The following is a 20,956-nucleotide window of genomic DNA, read 5'->3' on the forward strand; positions in this document are numbered from 1 at the left end:
TGCCACTCCTCCTGTTCCTCTCAGCCCTTGGGGCTCCCGCTTGGGGGTTGGGGTTTCAGGCCAGCAGCCACCTGTTTTTATCACACACGCTTTCCCATGTCATCATTTCTCATGTGCTCTGTGATGTGGAAAGGGAAGGCAAACATGGCCTCAGGCTATGTTCCCCCCAAACGCAACATTAGGCATGAAGGAACATTCTGAGTTGAGGTAGAAAGAAAACATTTGCTTGCCCTCTAGAGTGGCCACAAAAGTGCTCAGAGTTGCTCTGGCATCCAGAGTCTCTGACAGCATGGAAGGTGCCTCGGTAGGGGGTGATCGACAACCCAGCCCATCCTCCCTCCTTTGGGTGTCCGGCCCCCCCTCAGCGGGCACCTTCGGGCAGCACAGACCTGGTTTCGGCAGAGGGCCTGGTGCCAAGCTGCCAGTGTAAGGCTCGTTCGTGTCCATCCTCCATATGCCACCCGGTCTCTCTTTCACTATCACAGGTGATACATGCCTGAGGAACCCACTGCACAAACAGCAGTCCCTCCCTCTCCGACCCATCATTCCCCTGGTTGCCCGCATCTCCGACCAGAATGCGTCTGGGGCGCCCCCGATGACTGTTCGGGAGAAAACCCGCCTAGAAAAATTTCGGCAGCTTCTCTCCAGCCACAACACTGACTTAGGTGAGTCCCTGGGCACCCCCGGGGCGAGGTAGGAGCTCCTGGTGACTGGAACTCTCCCAGAGAGACCTGGAAGCTATTGCTCTTTATTCTTCCTTCTTTTACTTTTCCAGCATCTCCTGATCTGGTGCCCATTGCAGTGACATGCAGGTATTAAGTCAGAAGTATGTTCCTAGGAATTAGGGACCAAATTAGGTGGGACTGGATTCTGTGGCCCGTAGACCATAGTGCAACTCTCCTGGCTTTGGTCTCCCCTTCCTCAAGGCGATTCGGACTGAAATCCACACTCACTGGGCTTCCTTTTCCCCTCTAAGTCTGACCTCCGAGCTGACCGCTTCACCACTGCGGAGCCGTGTCTTGGCCACTGTGCTGCTCAGGGCTGCTGTTGGGGGCTTTTTCCCTGTGCTTGTCAGTAGCCGCTGGTGCTGGTGGCGGCGGTCTTTCTGGAATGATGGGCGGAGTCAGGCAGTGCCGGCTGAGGTTCGTTTTAGGGCCCTGTGGGAAGAACACATCCAACACAGCTGTTCTCTGTTTGCAGATGAACTGAGGAAGTGTAGCTGGCCAGGGGTTCCCAGGGAGGTTCGGCCTGTAACCTGGAGACTCCTGTCGGTGAGTTCTACCCACTGTGTAGAGAAGCGTGAGCCTCACACAGCCCTTCTTACCTGCTGAGGTTAGTCTGGACACATTCATCTTACTGCATAGACTCCTCCGGTCCCACTGGGTACAGCAGATCTGTGGGACTGTTGTCTTTTTCCTGTGCGTGGAGAAACGCACTCTCGCAAGCTTATTCACACACGTATAGAAGAGCACAGCTTTTCCCTGTAGTCACAATCTCACGTTCTCAACACCAGGGAGGAAGTGTGTAGTGAGCTGGGGATCCCAGCATGTGTTTGGGCCAGCTCCCATGTTCCCTGGAGTTCCCTGCTCTTCCAGCAGGGATAACCGGAGCAGTGGAGAGTCGCTCTGTAGTCGTGGGGCTGAGAAGTGGGCCTCCCGCAGAAGCCTGCACTAGTCCCGCTTTTACTAAGGACAGAGCACTGGGCCAGCCCCTGGGGTAGGGACGCTAGGATTTCCTGAGCTGGTCACATTCGCTCATTCATTAGTGAGGAATGGTTAAGGGCCTGCTGTTTGCCAGGCGTGGTGCCAGCTGCTGTGTGGATACGAGGACATGAATAAAACACTGTCCCTGCTCTCCAGGCACTGGCCGTGGGATGTAGGACCTAAATGTCCTCGAGAGGAAGGGTCACTCTCCTGAGTTCTGCCCCCTCCCGCAGCCGTGTTACCACTGCCTGGGCCACCTCCAGGAGGGGCAGATGCTGTGAGGAGGAGGTTTGGTGAGAACAGAAGGGGAGCAGGAGATGCAAGAATGGAGAGTGGGGTCTAGACCGGTGTGAGGAGGGAAGTTGGCCCGGAGCTTTGGCGAGGCGGGAGGCCGCTGCTAGGAGCTCTGTGTCTGTGGGTTGTCACTGCTGTGTCACAGATTCTGTTCAGCTTCCTTAGCTGGGAATTCTGACTGTTACCATGAAAAAGGTTATGTGACTGGCACAGACGTCCACGGCACGCTACCAAGGTGCATCACAGAGGGGGCCGTATTGCTGGGATTCTCAGACCTGTTACCTTGCACACATATAGCCCTCAGAGGCCCCAACTTGGGTCCAGTTCCCTCCTGTTGACCTACATCCATTGCTTAGCTGCGCCAACTCTGGGAGCTCTCGAGTATTCGCCAGCAGAATGTGCTGCACACGTGGCGTGGGGCCATGGGGGTAACTAACCCTGGGAAGGCTGGCCTTGTTTCATCTGCCCACATGCGGGGCTCGTTGAAGGAGGAGAGGGCAAGCACTGGGTGGCCAGACCCAGGAAGGGAGGACTCTTGTCCTCTTGGCAGTTGTCCTTCCATTCCTTCGACAGTTTCCAAGCCACTCCTCAGGTTAAGATAAAAAAATTAAAGATTCATGCAACTAGTGTGTGTCTCCATCTGACCCACAGTCCTGTCCGTAGGGCTATCTCCCCGCAAACACCGAGAGGAGGAAGTTGACCCTGCAGCGGAAGCGGGAGGAATATTTTGGCTTCATTGAGCAGTATTATGACTCTCGAAATGAGGAACATCACCAGGATACCTACCGACAGGTACAGTCATCACCTTTTTTGGTTACTAGTCATAATTTTCAGGTGTGTCTTCTAGGAGTACTGTTGTAGTGCAGGATTTCCAAGTCTACAGGCTCTGGTGTGCTCATTAGGAATTACATTTATTCCCAGAACTGCTTCCCCTCTTTCTAATGAGTAGCTCTGATTTTAGCCATTTTGAATAGATTTTTTTGGGGGCGGGAATTAATCACTGGCAGTGCTTCTCAAACTTTATTGTGCATACCAATCACCTAGGACCTTGATAAAAACCCACCCAAGGATCATGATAAAACACAGATTCTGATTCACTGGGCCTAGGATGAGACCTTCACTTTGAACAAACTCTCAGATGCTGCCAAGGCTGTTGGTCCTCAGATTGCAAATAGTAAGGGTCTTGGGGCACAGAGTGAAAGATGAGCTCGCTCAGAAGTAGTCCAGGCCCTCTGGACTGTGTGACATCAGTATGTCCTTCTGGCAGTGGCGGCGCCCTCTCAAACCCCCGTCTGTCCGTATGTCTGCCGGACTAGCTCAGCAGGGAGTGCTCCGTCACCCTCATAGTGGTCCCCACAGCCTGCCAAAAGAGAAGGGAAGGAAAGGGGCGGGAAGGCCGGTGCTGGCAACTGTCCTCAGCAAGCCTCAGGAACGGAAGCAGCCTCTGTTGCCACTGACACAGTCCTTGGGGTCGTTAGACTGGGTGCAGAGAAATCCTGAAGCAGAAATCGACCATAGTGACTTCTTTGGTGATAGAAGTGAGGACGTTCAGTGCCAGTTACTGAAGGCCAGCTTCCTTGGGTTCCCCGTCCTGGCTTATTAGCACAGCCATCAGAGCCCTTCCAGTCCTTGGCGACTGTTGATGAGTAAGATTCTGAAGGAGAGGTCCCCATTTCAATCACACCTGTTGAATATGTGCCAGCCCAGAGTGAAACAGACTCCAGAGCACCAGGAAAAAGAGGCTGATCCTCTTAGGTTGTGAAGCCTATTGCTAGTTGATGTGAGTGGTTTATTTGGGGAGGTTTCCTCACTCTCAATAAGCTGTTGCTGTCATGGGAATGTATTCCAGATGGACAGGTGGGCTTCACTAGACTTTTTTGGTGTGTCTATCAGTGCTTTCTCAATATAAAGTGTGGTCTCACTCTTACTCACTCGATTCCCTGTTCCGAAGAAAATAACTTCTCAAAAGAACAAACCGGCATTTGTGTTTTTAGACCTGACTTCTCTTTTTCAGATTCACATTGACATTCCAAGGACGAATCCACTCATTCCGTTGTTCCAGCAGCCACTTGTACAGGAGGTGAGGGAAGCACTTAATGTTCTGGGCCCTTCTCCCCCTGTAGTGCCTTGTGTCCAGATATGGAGCTGTGGTCCTTGCAGGGCACGTTCTTGGGCTGTCTCGCCGGCTCTTCTTAACAAACCCAGGGGCCAGGTGGAGCTTTGGGAAGTGGAGGGACTTACCCAGAGTCTTACAGCTCCCTGGTAACAGAATGAGACTTGAGCTCGCACATTAGAATTCCTAGCCCTGTGTTTGCTCTACTTTATCAGGCAGGGGTGGCAGGGGTCTTTATTGTGGTAAGTATACATAACATGAAAGGTGCCATTTTAACCATTTTCAAGGGCACAGTTTCGATGCCATTAAGTACATTCACACTTGGACAACCATCACCACCACCCATCATGAGGACTTCTTTCCATCTTCCCATCCTGAAACTGTACACCTATTATACAGTAATTCTTCATTCCCCAGCGACCACCATCCTACGTTCTGTCTCAGGGACTTCAAATAAATAGGATCATATAATATTTGTCCTTGTGTTACGGGCTTATTTCACTTGGCATAATATCTTCAAGGTTCATCTGCGTTGTAGCATGTGTCAGAATTTCCTTCCTTTTAAAAGGAATAATATTCCTTGTGTGTGTACAAGACATGTTGTTAATCCATTCGTCCATCCATAGACAGTTGGATTGCTTCCCCCTTTTGGGTATTGTGAATAATGCTGCTATGAACATGCATGTCCACACACCTGTTTGAGTGCCTGGTTTAAATCCTTTTGGGTATTTGAAATCCGTTCGGGAAGTTGAATTAGTAGTGATATCGGAAGACCTAACAGATTAGTGAAGCACATGGAAGGTCTCAGTGGGACTATTATTTTTTGACCCAAGCAGTAATTATAACTTCCTTGAGATTAGGGATTTCCTTAACAGCTTCGCAGTAGCTAGGACACTGGGTGTAAGTGCTCTCTGAAATGAACTCTGTTTTCACTTACCCTCATATAGAGAGGGATGGTGATAATAGGCTCAAGATAATAGTCTCTTTGACTTTAGGTTATATTCATAATTTTACTGGTGGGACCCCTCATGACTTACCAATAGCATAAAGAAGATTCTGAAGGTGACACCATTATTTTACCTCCAGATTCAGCTCAGGGGAAGCTAAAAAGCTACTGAGGATCTTTTCATGTCTTCCATTGTTCCCCACAGCTGAGCCTGGCTCTTTCCACACATTTATTTATTTATTTATTTATTTATTTATTTATTTTCATTCCGCACTTTTAATTTGGAGATGTTCAGCTACTTCTCTTTTTCCTGTGCGTACTTACTGTAAACTTGGAGACAGGGAAAGTAGTTTGTTTAAAATACTCTTCCTAGTAGTGGAACATGAATACAAAGACGAAAACTCAAAGTATATTCTTTCCATTTTTTCTTGAATCATCTTTCCATCTAGCAGGCTATAGTCAAGGAGTATGACTTAATTCTTGAAATGCCAGCCAAGGAGCAGAGAACTAACACTGAATATTGAAAGACTTGCTTTGCATATCTGAAAGATACTTGAGAATTGACTATAGCAAGTCAGAATTAGCCACACAAGTACAAGAGGTACACGAAAAACCTTTAGGGATTATCCTCTTTCCTCCTCTCTGCAAGGCGAGATTATCCCAGGTTGTCTGTCTGTAATGAAGATTCCCTGGTCTCCCTGGTAACCAGGCCTGGTGCTCTTCAGTTCCCTTGTCTTCGGCATTTTCACTTCTACGTGTCTGCGCTGTCCCATCCTTACTGGAGAGGGATTCTCACACGTCTCCTGTCTGTGAACCGCTAGCTTCCATGTACTTGGCCACTGTTAAAACCAGTCAGTTGGGATTTGTGTATTCACAAGGAACTGAGTAGAAGCCCTGGTGAGTCCTTCAGACCTAACAGAGATGCCCGGACAGACAAAGGCCACAGGGCAGGGCCTCCTTTAGATCTTCCTGAACGTGGTGGGTCCAGTTTGAACTTCTGTTTCAAGGAAGGAAGGAAAGAATTTAAAAGGGCCTCCATTGGCGTGTTGGGCCTCCCACAGATGAGGATGCCACACCCTTCCCTGGGCCCCAGAGAGCCAGTGGGCAAGTCTAGTGGAGGCAGAGAGGCTAGCTCGGTTCCAGGCAGGGCTTGGTTCTCACTGCCTGTAAGGGCGGGAGTGTTGACAGTGGGTGTGTTTCTCAGCTCCCTCTGCCAGCTGGAAGGCAGATGCAACATGGGGCTGGGAAACAGCCTTTACTGTGTCTCCAGATTCTCCACTTCTCTCCTACCCTGGCTTACCAACTCTAAAACCATACAAGCATTTCCTTGCTGTTGTTCTCCCTGGGGGAGAGGGAGGTTCTCCCTTGCACCTAAACTCAGAGAAGGCCCTCTGCAGTCTGCCCCCAGAGCCCATGTGCTGTGGAGGCCCACTTATCTCTCTTGCCCCCTGCTTGCGATCACCGTCAGCTCTGCCATCCCTCTCCTGTGACTCCCAGCGACATGAGGCAGCCCAGTCAAAGCCAGTGTAAAGAATGTATTGAACTGGGGAGTTGTAGTCACCAGGATGAAGTCAGGAGACAAGTAGCATCAGAGAAGACGGGGTAGGGGACACTGAGAGGGCCTAATGAAGGCAGAGGGAGTGTAGCTGAAGGGGGCAGGGCCAGACTCTGAAAAGGGACCTGAAAGATTTTTTTTTTCTCCCCACTGTAGATTCTGGTCTCCTGTGGCTAATATTCTTAACCCCAGCAGCTTTCCCATGGAGGCCCAGGCTGATTTCTCTGTTTGCAAGTTCCCAGCTGTAGGATTAGGTTATTTGACTTCCTGTCCCCAGTGAATGTCTGGGTTGCATCCTGATACACGAAGTGACTTCCAGCATTAAAGGTCTGTCACTGGCTCCCAGTTAGGCTGGGCTAGAAGTACATCTAGGCCTACATTTCTTTCCATCTCAGTGGGGAGAAAGGAGCGTGTGGTGGAGAGGGTGTTTCCTCTCCACATCCTGTGATAATAAAAAAAGGATTTGGAAAAGGTATTAGTACTTAGATGTTCTACCATCTTGCTTCTGGATATGGAGAGCCAGTGGTTATGGGAGTGTGGTGGCCTGGTTAGTCCATGCGTGGCAGACCTTCTCCTCAGTCCTTTGTGTCATTGTCCTGCCTTTTCTCACTTGTACATCACAGTGACTGCCTACTGCAAAGAGAAATAAAGGGCAAGAACGTTCCACCCCTGCTTAAAAACAGCCAGCTTCTTACAAACTTTCTGCATTTTTGTATACTTGGTTTGTCCCACAGTAGTTCTAGAATTTAATAAAAATTTGGCCTCATCCCTGAGGTACATTGTGAGGTAGGTAACTTCAGGGAGAGAGTGTATCCCTATGATTTAACAGTCATATCTTCTTTCTCATTTTCCTAGATCTTCGAAAGAATTCTGTTTATTTGGGCCATCCGACACCCTGCCAGTGGGTATGTCCAGGGAATTAATGACCTGGTCACTCCGTTCTTTGTCGTCTTCCTCTCAGAATATGTGGGTAAGAAGCATGAGTACCAAGTTGAATGAACTATTGCTCTTTCTGATCTGTGGTGTGTTTGTTTTTCCCAAGAGTGCAGCCAGGAGGCATGTCTTGCCAAAAAGAGATCATGGCCCTCGAGTACACTGCTAAACCTATTTTGACAGCAGTAAGCAGCCTGGAATTCATTTCTCTCTTGAGATGGCCACAGATCTCACCCAAAGGACCTGCTTTGTCACAGAAGGGCCAAATGGATACCTTTATGTTCTGCCATACACAGATAGTTCGGTGCTTTATTTGAGGTCATTTTGGGATTGTTTTGAACTTGTCTCAAACACAGGCCCTTCTTCACGAAAGCTGAATTTTTAGAGTGTACATGAGGTCTTCACACTTGAGTTCACATACTGTATCTTAGCAGCGGGATGTGGCCCGTAGGGGAGGAAAGCTGGGGGCACCAGAATCCAGCTCACATTGGAGGTAGCAGAAGGGGCCTAGGAGAGCCCCTGGACCTCTATTTCCCTCCTCCTCCTTCTCCTCTTGCCCATTAGGTGTTTGTCACTTTGGATAAAATGAGTAGATATTATGCGGGCGATTAGGTTCTCTTATACCTCCAGCCTCCTCCTCCAGCCAGGCCTGAATTAGGCAGAGTCTTGAAAGGGGTGAAGGATCCTCCCCTTCTCCTTTTGGTTTCCTCTACTGCTTGTGCTTCGAGACTCACCGGAAAACCCATCTGTCATGTTGGTTCTCTCAGCAAGGTAAGGGGGAGCTCTTGGGGGTATCAGAACATTGGAGGCAGCCTCAGAACACCATTGTGTCATCCCCTCATTTCACCAATGGGTCATGAGATGCCATGCCTCCTTATTGGTGGCAGAGCGAGGACTAGATAGGCTCTGGAGGCAGTGGGTTATTGTAGGTTTTGGAGGAAGCCAGTGCTGGAGGGCAGGGGGCTAATGAGAAGTAGACCAGAGTAGACCCCCATGGAAGGTGAAGATGTAAAAATATCTTACTTGATCCAACTCGCTCCTTGTTTTCTGATGGGCCTCAGCGGATGGTGTTTTGGTCTTTTATGAATGAGGCACTCTGAAAACTAAGGCAACTGAATGACACCGTCTCTTGTCCCCTTCAGTGGCAGCAGCCAGGGCAGACCTGGGAGTTAGGTCACCCTTGCTCACTCGACCAGGGGATCCTAAGCAAAAGAAAGACGAGTTAAAATGTACCTACCAAAAGCATATAAATAAAGCTTTTGCTAGAGGCCTTTTTATTTTTCCTTCACATTAATAGGTCAGCTTTCAGAGGCAGCTTATTTTTGCGCGTTTAACTTAAGAGTGGTGCAGCTGATCAGTCGGGATTTGGGGGTTGCTTCTTGCAATAACACTTTTCTGAAATAGTATTAAAGGATGAGCCTAGGAAGGTATTAAGCCATTCGCTAACGGACATTTGAAGTGTAGATGCTGGCATTAAATCCTGGTAACGGTGTCAAGCCAGTTCCAAATAATCCGCAGCAGCTGCAGTTCTAATTGGATATTTAATTATCCCGTTAGCTGCCACTTACACTTTGTACCAAATTTTCCTCTTCTTCCTGTAGGCACAATGCTGTTGGTCCCCCGATCACCCTGCTTTTCTTTGATAGATGTGACTGCATTCTGATCTTAGTACTTGTCAGCCCGCCTGCTGACCTATGGTCTTTATGCATGGGCTTCTCCGCCCTTCCTTGGGGCCAGTCTTGGCAACGCTCCACCCAGTTTCACTTCTGCAACAGACTTCAGAAGGGTCTTAGTACCTCCTCCTAGACGGAGGAAGGTGGGGTCCATCCATTTTTTTTTTTTAAATAAAAACTTTAAATAGGTTAAATTTCAGACATTTGTAAAGGTAGAAAAATATCATACCACTAATCTCCATATCTCACCTGGCTTCACCAGCCAGTCTTGTTCCATCCCTACCTCTGTCCATTTCCACCCTTTCCTCTTTGTGAATTATTTGGAAGCAATACCAGATATCATATTGTTTCATCCATAAATATTTCCATATGTACTTCTAGAAGACAGTGATTAAAGAAACACACAGCCATTATGCCCTATTACAGCTAAAAAGTTATAATAGCTTCTTGGTATAATCTAATATACAGTCAGCATTCACATTTTTCTGATTCTCATAAATATGTTTAATAATTTGTTTGAATTGGGTCCACACGTTCTAATTGGTTGGTGTGTCTCTTAAATCTCTCTCTTATTCCATCAGTTCCCATCCCTCTCTTCTCCCCTTAGGAGTCTGTAGCTTTCGCCCTTGTTTTTCCGGTTTTCAGCCTGGGGCTTTGCCATGCCAACCAGTAACACCCTGGTTCTTAAGCAATTTACTGTTTTGCAAAGCACTTTGACATACTGTATTTCATTCAGTAGGCCCCAATATCTCTTTAAGGTAGGTGTATCAACTCACTTTACAAGTGAGAAATCCAAGGCTCAGAGATTTAACGAGCTTTCCAGATTCATACCCAGGTCTTTTGACCTTAATACGTGTCCTCTTTATATGATTTAGTGGTATTTTGACTTAATTCCCATTCTTCTAATGGCTCCTTCTGCTCCATTCTTTGCCCCAAAGAGGGCAGTACATTTCTTACTGCCCTTTGCCTTTTAAAAAAAATGTGGTAGAAGTACATGCTCATTAAAAAAATCAGGACGGGGCCCTGGGTGGCTCAGTCAGTGAAGTGTCTGTCTTTGGCTCTGGTCATGGTCCGAGGGTCCTGGAATTGAGTCCCGCATTGGGCTCCCTGCTCAGCGAGGATCCTGCTTCTCCCTCTGCCTGAGGCTCCCCCTGCTTGTGTTCTTTCTCTCTCTCAGACAAATAAAATCTTAAAAAAAAAAAAAAAAATACATGTTTCTCTGAAAGAGAGTCCCAGAAGTGAAACTGGTAGTCCTTAAAAGCATGCCAAACAGTACTACTAAATCACATTCCAGAGACATTTGTACTCCGACCACTAATGTGTGCGTGCACTGTTCTTCACATCCTTAGCAAAACTAGATACCTAAATCTAATTCTGTTTCACCAGTCTGGCAAATTATCCGTGGTCTGTGTTTTAGTTTTTGTTCCACTTGCTCTCCAGTGAGGGGTGCACAGTAGCATTTGTTTCTTTGCAATCTGTTCAAATTCTTTACCATTTTTCTCTGTTGGATTGCTGGTCTTGTTGTTTTGTAAGAACCTTCTGTAAATTAGATATAGTCATCCTTTATTTGGTATGTGTGAAAAATACTAGGTCCCACCACACGATATTGCTAAAATTCAGCCGTTTTTACCCCTACTCCCCCAAAATTGGAATTTTATATGGCTCAACCTAATATTATTTTTCTCCAGGACCATCACTTGTCTTTTAACTTTGTTTATTGTGTCTCCTTATGTAGAATTTCCTAATTTTATGTAATCAAATCTGCCCATTCAGCAGGTGTTAATGAGCTCCTGTTATGGGCCCCGGGAGAGAGACCAAGCCAACAAGCGAGGCCCGGCCCTTTAGTGGAAGGGCTGGCAAATGACTAGTAAACCAGCGCTCAAAAACTGTCGGTTTTGAGATTCAGTATCTTGCTTAGGAAGTCTTTCCTTGGGGTGCCTGGGTGGCTCAGTGGGTTAAAGCCTCTGCCTTCGGCTCAGGTCATGATCCCAGGGTCCTGGGATCAAGCCCAGAGTTGGGCTCTGCTCAGCAGGGAGCCTTCTTCCCTTCCTCTCTCTCTGCCTGCCTCTCTTCCTAATTGTGGTCTCTGTCTGTCAAATAAATAAAATCTTTAAAAAAAAAAAAAAAGAAAGTCTTTCTTTCCCCACCCCAGTATTACGAAAATGTGCTCCTGTGTTTTCTTCTCTTGTGGGCTTGTTTTTACATTTAGCTTTTAAAATTTCATTATTAATTTGCTTTCCCATGTGGTGAGGGTTGAGATTAAAGTTCCTGTGCAACCCAGTGGTTCATTATTTCAGCACAGTTTATAAATAACCATCCTTTCTTTGCTGCTATGACAGGCCTCTTCATAATATAATACTAATTCCTTTATTTACACAGCTCTACTTCTTTATTCTGTTCCATTTATCTCCATTTCTATGCAAGCAGCACACAGCTTGGGGTTTTGAGATTTATAGTGTGTTTTTGTCATTATTCCAGGACCCTTTCATCATCCTTTTTAAAAACTTGTCATGGCTCTTCTTCCATATGAACTTTATGTATCCACCTTTTTCTTTTTTAAATTTATATTTAAATTTATATAAATTTATTAAATTTATAATTATATTTATAATTAAATTTATATTTAATATTAGTTTCAGGTGCACAATATAATGATTCAACACTTCCACACGCCATCTTGTGCTCATCATAGGTGCCCTGCTCAATCTCCATCACCTGTTTCATCCATCCCCCCCCAACCCCGTCCCCTCTGATCACCAGTTTGTTCTCTACAGTTAAGAGTCTGTTTCTTGGTCTGCCCCCTTTCTCTCTTTGCTTGTTTGTTTCGTTTGTTCTTAAATTCCACATGAACAAAATCATATGGTATCAGTCTTTCTCTGACTGACTGATTTTGCTTAGCATAATACCCTCTAGCTCCATCCTTGTCATTGTAAATGGCAAGGTTTCATTCCTTCTTATGGCTGAGTAATATTCCATCGTGTATATACATACACATCATCTTCTTTATCCATTCGTCTATTGGTGGACACTTGGGTTGCTTTCATATCTTGGCTATTGTAAGTAATGCTGCTATAAACATAAGGGTGCATGTATGGTTTTTAATTTCTGTTTTTGTATTCTTTGGGTAAATATCCAGTAGTGTTATTCCTGGATCACTGGGGAGTTCTATTTTTAATTTTTCAAGGAATCTCCATAGTGTTTTCCATAGTGGCTGCACCAGTTTGCATTTCCACCAGGAGTGCAAGAGGGTTCCTTTCTCTCCACATCCTCACCAACACCTGTTGTTTCTTGTGTTGTTGGTTTTAGCCATTCTGACAGGTGTGAGGTGATATCTCATTGTGGTTTTGATTTGCATTTCGCTGGTGGTGCGTGATGTTTCCTTTTTCATGTGTCTGTTGGCCACCTGTATGTCTTCTTTGGAGAAATGTCTGTTTATGTCTTCTTCCCACCACATGAACTTTAGAATCAACTTGCCAAATTCAAGAAGTAAGAACCTTTTAGAATTTTTATTGGAGTTACAATAAACTTACAAGTTAAGTTTTGTGGGCTTTTTAAAATTGTAGCATCTTTATTGAGATATAATTCATATACCGTATAATTCACCCACTGAAATGTATAGTTGAGTAGTTTTTAGTATATAGAGTTGTGTAAGCATCACCACAATCAATTTAGAACATTTTCATCAACCCTCCAAAGACGCCCTGAATCCTTTAGTCATCATCCCCAAGCTTCCCATTCCCTCTACCCCTAACCAATTGCTAATCTACTTTGTCTCTATGGGTTTGCCTTTTCTTAACATTTCATATAAATGGAATCTTACAGTATGTGGTCTTTTGTGCCTTACAGTATGTGCCTTTTGTGTTCTTTCACTTACCACATTTTTTTTTTTTTAAGATTTTATTTATTTATTTGACAGAGAGAGAGATCACAAGCAGGCGGAGAGTCAGGCAGAGAGAGAGAGAGAGAGAGAAGCAGGCTCCCGCCAAGCAAAGAGCCCAACGCGGGGCTCGATCCCAGGACACTGAGATCATGACCTGAGCCGAAGGCAGCGGCCCAATCCACTGAGCCACCCAGGCGCCCCGCCACATTTTTGAGATTCATTCATGTTGTAGTCTCTGTCAGTATTTCCTTCCTTTTGATGGTCATATTCCATTGCATGGATATACCACATTTTATGTATGTATTCATTAGTTGAGGTGTATAAATTAAGTTTTAAAGAAGTAAGGCATTCAGACTTCTCTTCAGCCTCAAGATCTTTCTTGAACAGAGATGTAACATTGTTTGTTGCCTTCAAGAAAAATTCTTGGGTCACCTAGCTGGCTCAGTCAGTAGAGTGTATGACTCTTGATCTCAGGGTCATGAGTTCAAACCCCTTGTTGGACATAGAGCTTATGTTAAAAAAATAAAAGGAGACTAATTCTCCTGTCTGGGTAATAATGCTGCTTTTCCTCCCTTCTCTAATGGTGTCATGTCCTAATAAGGAGCTGCTGTAAAGGCTCTTACTATGACACTCTCTAAGCAGGGGACCTCAGATATCTTTTGCCTATGGGATAAGCCAGACTGTTGCCCTGTCATTCTGGGCAGGTCCCACCAGGTAGCCTTCCCCCACTGCCCCATCTCCCTGAACTGTAGCATGGAGGATCTGCTCTATCAGAGCTTCTCCTGTATCTCCTCCCTGATCTGCTTGGTCCCACCACTGTCACTTCTGTAAATTAGCACCTGACCTTATTTTGTGGTGTGTCATGTTTGTTGTGGAAGTAACTCCTTCTGAGTTGACAGAGAAGTTGTCTCTTGCTAGCCTGGCCCCCAAGCAGCTTCTTTATCTGCTGAAACCACCTGCCCATGGGGAGGTGGGTCCCCTACAGATAAGGCAGCAGCGTGGTCACACTGGGTGTGATGGTGCTAAAGGAGACACGGTCTTGGGCCTGTGACCCCCAGGCCTGCAGAGGACCTCCAGATGACTCTCGTCTATGAGAACTTTCGGGCTCAGATGATATTACTGATCTAGCTATGAACATAGTGGTCCAGTATAACCGATAGTGTGGCCATCATCAAAATAAATGGCTAAATGGCAACTCTTCAAGGGATACATATGAAGCAATCCTGCAGAAGAGCAGAGTTCGTGATCTTGTTTTCAAAAACAGAGTGGTGTCTGCTGGTTTCTGTCAGTAAAAAATGAAACAGTATTAAATCACTTTCCCTTGTCTCTTCTGTAGGAAGCGGTATAGTGGGATTTCCATTTCAAGTTTTACTTGAATCATATGTTTTCAGAAGCATCATAGCCATGGAGCCCCCAGAAGGGAAGTCTTTCCCAGACCTCTGACTTTTGAGTCCAGTTCCCTGTGTGACATTTCCACTTGGATATGTTGTAAATGATCAGTTAGGGCTAGCGTGGCTACGTGTGACCAGGAACCCCAAATAATAGTATCTTTAGAAGATAGAAAAGCGTATTTCTCTCATATGGAAAGTTGAGAGGTCAGTAGTCCAGGGCTTGTATGCTGCCGTAAGATATCAGGGACCCAGGCTCTTCTGTCTTGTTGTGCTACCATTTTCATTCAGCCTCTGGTTTCCTTCTTGCAATCCAGTATAGCTGCATGTGCTCCAGCCATCACGTCTGTATTCCATCTAGTATGGAGGAAGAAAGGAAGAAAGGCATACTCATTCCATTTAAGGACACTTCCCAAGGTTGTATATGGTGCTTGGGTTTGGATCTCTTCTGTCTGCACTGAGTCATGTGGCCATAGCTAGCAGCAAATGAGGCTGGAAACCGGGGTGGCCAGTACCCTTCACCAAGAAGTAGAGGGGAATAATTATTTGTGGACAGCCTGCAATTTCTGCTACCCTGAGGCTCCTCAGCCTCAATGTTTCACCAACTCCTTTTCTCCCCACACCCGGCCATGCTTTTCTCTTAATAGGCAACATTTCCTGAATCCTGAGTCAGAAATGGTAAGAACTGGGCATGAGTTTCAACCTTCTATAGCCAACGAGTCACAAAGCTATGATGATTTTAAGTTCTCAGTGTTTCCTGAGTCTGCTTCCCTCTCCATTCTCCTGTGACTGCCCTGAATGCTGAAATGACCAAGTATGTTTTCCCTGCTCCGGTTTTCTGTCTTATACACCGTTCAAACACAAACTTGTCCATGCAGCTCCTCTGTGTAAGCCCTTTGGTAACACCCTGTCACGTACAGATTCAAGCAGCCAGGTTAGCTAGCTCACGCAAGGCCCTGTGGAATCTGCTCCTTTCCCACCCCTTCAACTCAGCTGTCCCAAATTGACACGTATAATCTAAAGCCTGTCCTGCACCCTTTCCTTCTTCTCCCCTGGGAGAATCCTCATGCATCCTTTACAAAAGGAAGCCTGCCCTCGCCCTCGCCTTGCCTGCATCACCCCAGTAGTGCTCCTTCCATAACACTGTACGTTTCTTTTGTAGCCCTTCACCACGCTGGTTATGGTTTGTGTTGTCTTCCTGCTCTCTGCCACCAGATTGTAGGATTCTCTGATACCAAAGACTACTTTAAATATCTTATATTCCCAGTGCTTTTAGTCTGATGTCCAAAACAGGCCTTCCATACATGTCTAGATGAATGACAGAATGAAAATGTCACTGTAACTTTGTAAGACTTTCGGGGATTAGTATGGCTTTGCTGGGGCTGGCCACCAGAGGGCAGTGAATTACAATATTTCGATGCTTTGCTGAGTTAGCCAGAAGTTTTCTCTCTTCTAAGAGATGGATAGCAAGTATTCATTGAGCATCTATACTGGGCACTGGGGATATGACCATAAGTAAATCAAGTAGACAAAAATCAGTGGCTTTTACTTCTAGGTGTTTATTCAATGAAAGCTTATAGTTTCCAAAAGACTGTACGGTTTCCTAAAGACTGCAACTTTTTTCGTATAGACAAAAATTGGAACCAACCCAAATAATCTGGAACAGGAAAATTTCAATGGATTCGTACTCAGCAATAAAAGGAATGAACTATCAATAAACACAGTGTGGAAGAAACTATCCCCAAATCACTGTTGAACAAAAGAAGTCAGATACCAAAAAAGTATACATTGTGTGATTCCATTTTTTTAAAAGTTTTTATTTTATTTACTTATTTTTCAGAGAGAGAGAGAGAACAAGCACAAAGCAGGGGAGCATCAGGCAGAAGGAGAAGCAGACTCCCCACTGAGCAAGGAGCCCGATGTGGGACTTGATCCCAACACCCTGGGATCATGACCTGAGTCAAAGTCAGACGTCTGACCAACTGAGCCACCCAGGCATCCCTGTGTGATTCCATTTTTTAAAAATGGAGATCAGAAATAATCCATGGCAATAGAAATCAAAGCAGTGGTTGACTGGCTGGAGACTGGGCAGGGGCATGAGGAAATTTCTGGGATGCTGGAAATGTTCTCTATTTGGACTGAGGTGTCTCTTACACAGATGTATATATGGGTCAGAACAGACTGTGGGGGCACCTGAGTGGCTTAGTTGGTTAAGTGTCTGACTCTTGATTTCCTCTCAAGATCTCAGGGTCACATCGGGCTCTGTGCTGAGCATGGAGTTTCCTTGAGATTCTCTCTTTCCCTCTGCCCCTTTCCCCCACCCTGCTTGCACACATGATCCCTCTCTCTTCCAAAAAATAAAAGGGGACTGTGCACTTATGTGTAGTCTACTGTATGCAAATTATACATAAAAAGAAATCGCTTCATAGAACCTGACTTCTGATGAGCAGAAACAGATAATAAATTAAATCACAGGTAGTTTTGGGCAGATTGTGACGAGTGATATGGAGAAAAATAAAGCAGGGGTGATGCCCTGTTGGCAAGAGTGGCGACAGGAGCAGATTTCAAACAGGGCAGTGAGCCAGGGTCACACTAAGGAAAGGACATTGGCGCTAAGTCCTGAAGGAGGTGAGGGGTGAGACATGCAGTTACTTTTTGATAGTACTCAGATTTTCAGAGAAAAGGAGTTGTTAGTTAGAACTCCCCCCGACCTCCCATACTCAGGGATCATGGACTCTGCCACCATGTCTTGGTCCCTGGCTCTTGGGGTTGTACTCCAGCTCGTGCTCTCTGTTCCCAGGAGGCTTCCTTCTCTTCCTCATCTCCTACTCTGTGTGTGATACGCACCCTGCCCATCCTGTTTCTCCCTGTCTCGTGAGGTATGGAGGCCAGTTTCATCAAACTGGACAGACCTCTGTAGTAATGATGGGTTTTCATTATGGGCTTAAAGGACATTCTTTGTTTGCTTTTTAAAATATAAACTTTATATTGAAGAACAATATACTTTTTAAAAAGCACATATCTCAGGGCACCTGGATGGCTCAGTCGGTTAAGCATCTGCCTTCAGTGCAGGTCATGATCTTAGGGTCCTGGGATCGAGTCCCTACTCCTTGCCCAGTAGGGAGCCTGCCTCTCCCTCTCCTTGCCTGCCGCTCTCTCTGCTTGTGCTCTCTCTCTCTGTGTATGTGTCAAATAAATAAATCTTTAAAAAAATAAATAAAAAGCACATATCTCCTACATGCACAGCTCGATATATTTCCTGTGAATAGCCAGCACCTGTATCAAGACATGGAACATTTCTAGCACTGCTGAAGTCCTCCCCCCTGCCCCCCACCGCCATGTTTCCTTCTGGTCCCTCCTCCCTCAGAGGTGACTACTTCACTGACATCTAACACCCCGCTTAGTTTTGCCTGTTTCTAAACTTTCTATAAATTAAATCATATAGTAACGATATTCCATTTTCTATCATAATGCTGTTGGTTTGGAGGGAATTGGGGAATGTGGTTGTTGCGGAAGTTGTTAGCACTCCCCTTATTTAGATGCTTTCCTCAAGATGCTTCCTGGCCTCATCTTCATAGATAAAGTAAGTAATCTTGTAAGTGCCAGTGGGAGGCTCTTCCCAGCGACACACATCTCTTGGGGACAGCCCCACCAGAGGGTTGAGCTGAACCACTTTCAGCTGACACTTGAGAGTGCTGTGTGCATGTGCTGGGATGTCCAGGGCTGGATGGCCTGTCTCGCAGAAGGGAAGTTCTTCAAGCTTATCATCTGGGACTTTCAGACCCTGCCTGATCTCCCCCTGGCAGTGAGCTGAGCGGCATGTGTGTGCCTGCCTGCTGGCTCTGTCTCTCTGGCATCTGATCCAGAATAAGGGAGAAACTGTAACCGAGGACAAGTTGTGAGAGCTAACATATGCAAGATGTTTAAGCCTTGATGAAAAGCCTCTGAGCAGCTGACAGTGGGGGCCCTGGACTCCTTAGAGCCTGTTCACATCCACAGTGTCTTGGTGCCATGCCGCCTATCTCTGTGGGTGGTCTCTGGGCAGGTCCTAGAAGGGGAAGTGTGTGCTGGACTTGGCCCTTCTTTTGCCCCTTTAACCTGAATACTCCTGTGGTCTGTTTTTATACAATATGGAGTCCAACAGCGTGTGCCGAGGGGCTGAGTTAACTAGCAGTCATGAATGTTTGCTAAATAAAAGTAAGAGTAATACAGGAACCTGAGGAAAATGGAGAAAATGTGGCAATATATTAGTTTTTAAGAATAATTTTAACCAGGGTATCATGACACATGTATACCGAGGCTGCTCCCCAGCCAGGGGTCATATATCATTCTGAGTCAGTCCTTACCTTGTAGTCACCTCACTGACTGATAGGCACAGTGTCAGGAAGGGCTCCCTGGTCAGCCCTGAGACAGCATGCTTCCTCTTTCACAGTCTATAACACGATCCTCATGAAACAGAACCACCTCCCTGCATGTGTCTGCTCTGTAGGAGCCTCAGAAGTCTTTCCCCTGACCTTCTCCTTGGAGGAGACCAACTCTCTTCACTCTTCTTCTCTTTCAGGTAGTTTGACCTTCCACGGATTAGCCAGGAGCCCTTACACCCTCTCTGTACTAGGGTTTTCGGTGGCATCCTCATCCCACTGCTGCCATCATATACTTACCTGAAAATGCTAGATGAACAGTGCTCAATAGTACATTTTAAAAAATTTATCTATTAGGGGAGAAATCACAAGCCATGGGGAGGAGCAGAGGCAGAAGGAGAAGCAGACTCCCCACTGAGCAGGGAACCCGATGTGGGGCTTGACCCCAGGACCCCAAGACCCAGCCCGAGCCAAAGGCAGACAGACGCTTAACTGACTGAGCCACGTAGGCTCCCCAATAATACATTTATATAGCACTTAAAAATGATTACATGCAGGTGATCAGATGAATTCCTTGACTCTTTCCTTAAAGCGGCGTTTTCCTGGATGAGATATTTAAGTTCTTATTTTATGAGGTTCTTTAGATGTATGGCCCTGATTTTATTTTTTTCCTTTTATCAGTTTACTTTTGTGTCCCGAAAACATTATATAAGGTATTCTTATGTGTCTAGTCTTAAAAAAATAAAGATAGGAATCAGGTAAACCAGAGGCTTCGGGACACAGGCTGCAGTCTGATGCCTCGAACCTTCTCCTGTCTGCCAGTCGGGCTGAATCATTCTGACCCAGCAGATCACAAAATCTAGAAATTGCCCTGCAATCACAGATGGTTCCTAGGAAGTGCCTAGAGCAGCAAAGAGACAAGTTACTCTTGTCAGTTTAAGCACAACCAGTTCTTCCCAGAGCTGTCGGGGAGTACTTGAGGCATATACAAGGCTGATTTCAGGCCCAGGACATGGAGTTCTCAGGAAAATAAACACTCGACTGAAGTCACCACTCAAGTACATTATATCCGCTAATAAATGGGCATGTTCTCGTCAAGCCCGGAGTGGGCAATTTGATTCTTATAAAGGGCTTTTGGGCTTCCTCTTTTTGGATGCTTTGCCTTTTAAAATAGCCATAAAATATCCTTAAAATCTCATTGCCTCCAGTCTGGGTCTTGGCTCTTGCTTGCTCTGTAATGACAACCAAAGACGCTGCCCTCTTTCGAGACTGCCTTGCTGGCATGGTTTCCCATTCCAGCTTCAATTATATGTTGAATTTTCTCAAGTGGAATGTTTAATGATCCTTCTGAACAGACTGTTTATGCTGAATGGAGCTCTTCAGAGAGCATTTGGGCCTCCCTTTCTCGGCTGCTTTTTGCCGGTGCACTCAGCTCACAGTTTTTGACTGAATGTGTGAATTTTATCCTCCCAGCAGGCAGAACACTAGAACTAAACTGTCCTCCCACTCCCGGAAAGGCTGCTGAACTCACTGTCTGTGAAAGCCAAGGGCTGATGGGCAAGCCAGGCATCAGGGCAGCACACCAAATCAGCAACTTGTCTCTTGGTTCCTTTGCTCCCTGGACAGCTCAAGGTTTGGAATTGGTAGAGTTACTGAGAGCGGCATCTTACCGACTTAAGACTTCACGTTGTTAGATTTTCCTCCTTTACGCCAATTGGTGGAGATGGAAAGCTTTGAAAATTTACTTATTTTTTAAGGTACGTGTTGGGATTAGATTAGGTTTGGCTGCAAATAACAGAGATCCAAAATAACAGGGGCTTAAAAAGAGATAGAAGATGATTTGTTCCTTGTTTAATGACAATGACACTAGCTAACATTTAGACAACGCTGCTTTTGTGCCAGGTTCAGTTGTCAGCACCTTTGTGTATTAACTTACCAGTGGGATGTTACCACCTTAGCAGAGGAGGCATTGAGCACCAAAGTCCTTTGCCCGAAGCCCCATACCTAGTGAGTGACAGCCAGGGTCTGAGTCTGGCCGCAGAGTCTATACTCAGCCCCATACTGTTCTGCCTGACAAAAAATCCACAGGCTGCCAGGGCTGGTCCTCGTT

The 20,956-nt window shown here is 46.0% G+C and overlaps 1 protein-coding gene across 1 annotated transcript in view; it reads left to right on the top strand.

Moving 5' to 3' along the window:
- Positions 1–20,956, top strand: part of TBC1D22B (TBC1 domain family member 22B) — a 75,198-nt gene that overhangs the window by 28,089 nt on the left and 26,153 nt on the right. The window contains exons 4-8 of the mRNA XM_044250305.1: positions 486–665; positions 1,201–1,271; positions 2,661–2,789; positions 4,012–4,077; positions 7,467–7,581. Coding sequence (XP_044106240.1) covers positions 486–665; positions 1,201–1,271; positions 2,661–2,789; positions 4,012–4,077; positions 7,467–7,581 — 561 coding nt within the window. The remainder of the gene's footprint in view (positions 1–485; positions 666–1,200; positions 1,272–2,660; positions 2,790–4,011; positions 4,078–7,466; positions 7,582–20,956) is intronic.

This window comes from Neovison vison, chromosome 1 (genome assembly GCF_020171115.1).
Source record: "Neovison vison isolate M4711 chromosome 1, ASM_NN_V1, whole genome shotgun sequence".
Taxonomy (NCBI): Eukaryota; Metazoa; Chordata; class Mammalia; order Carnivora; family Mustelidae; genus Neogale; species Neogale vison.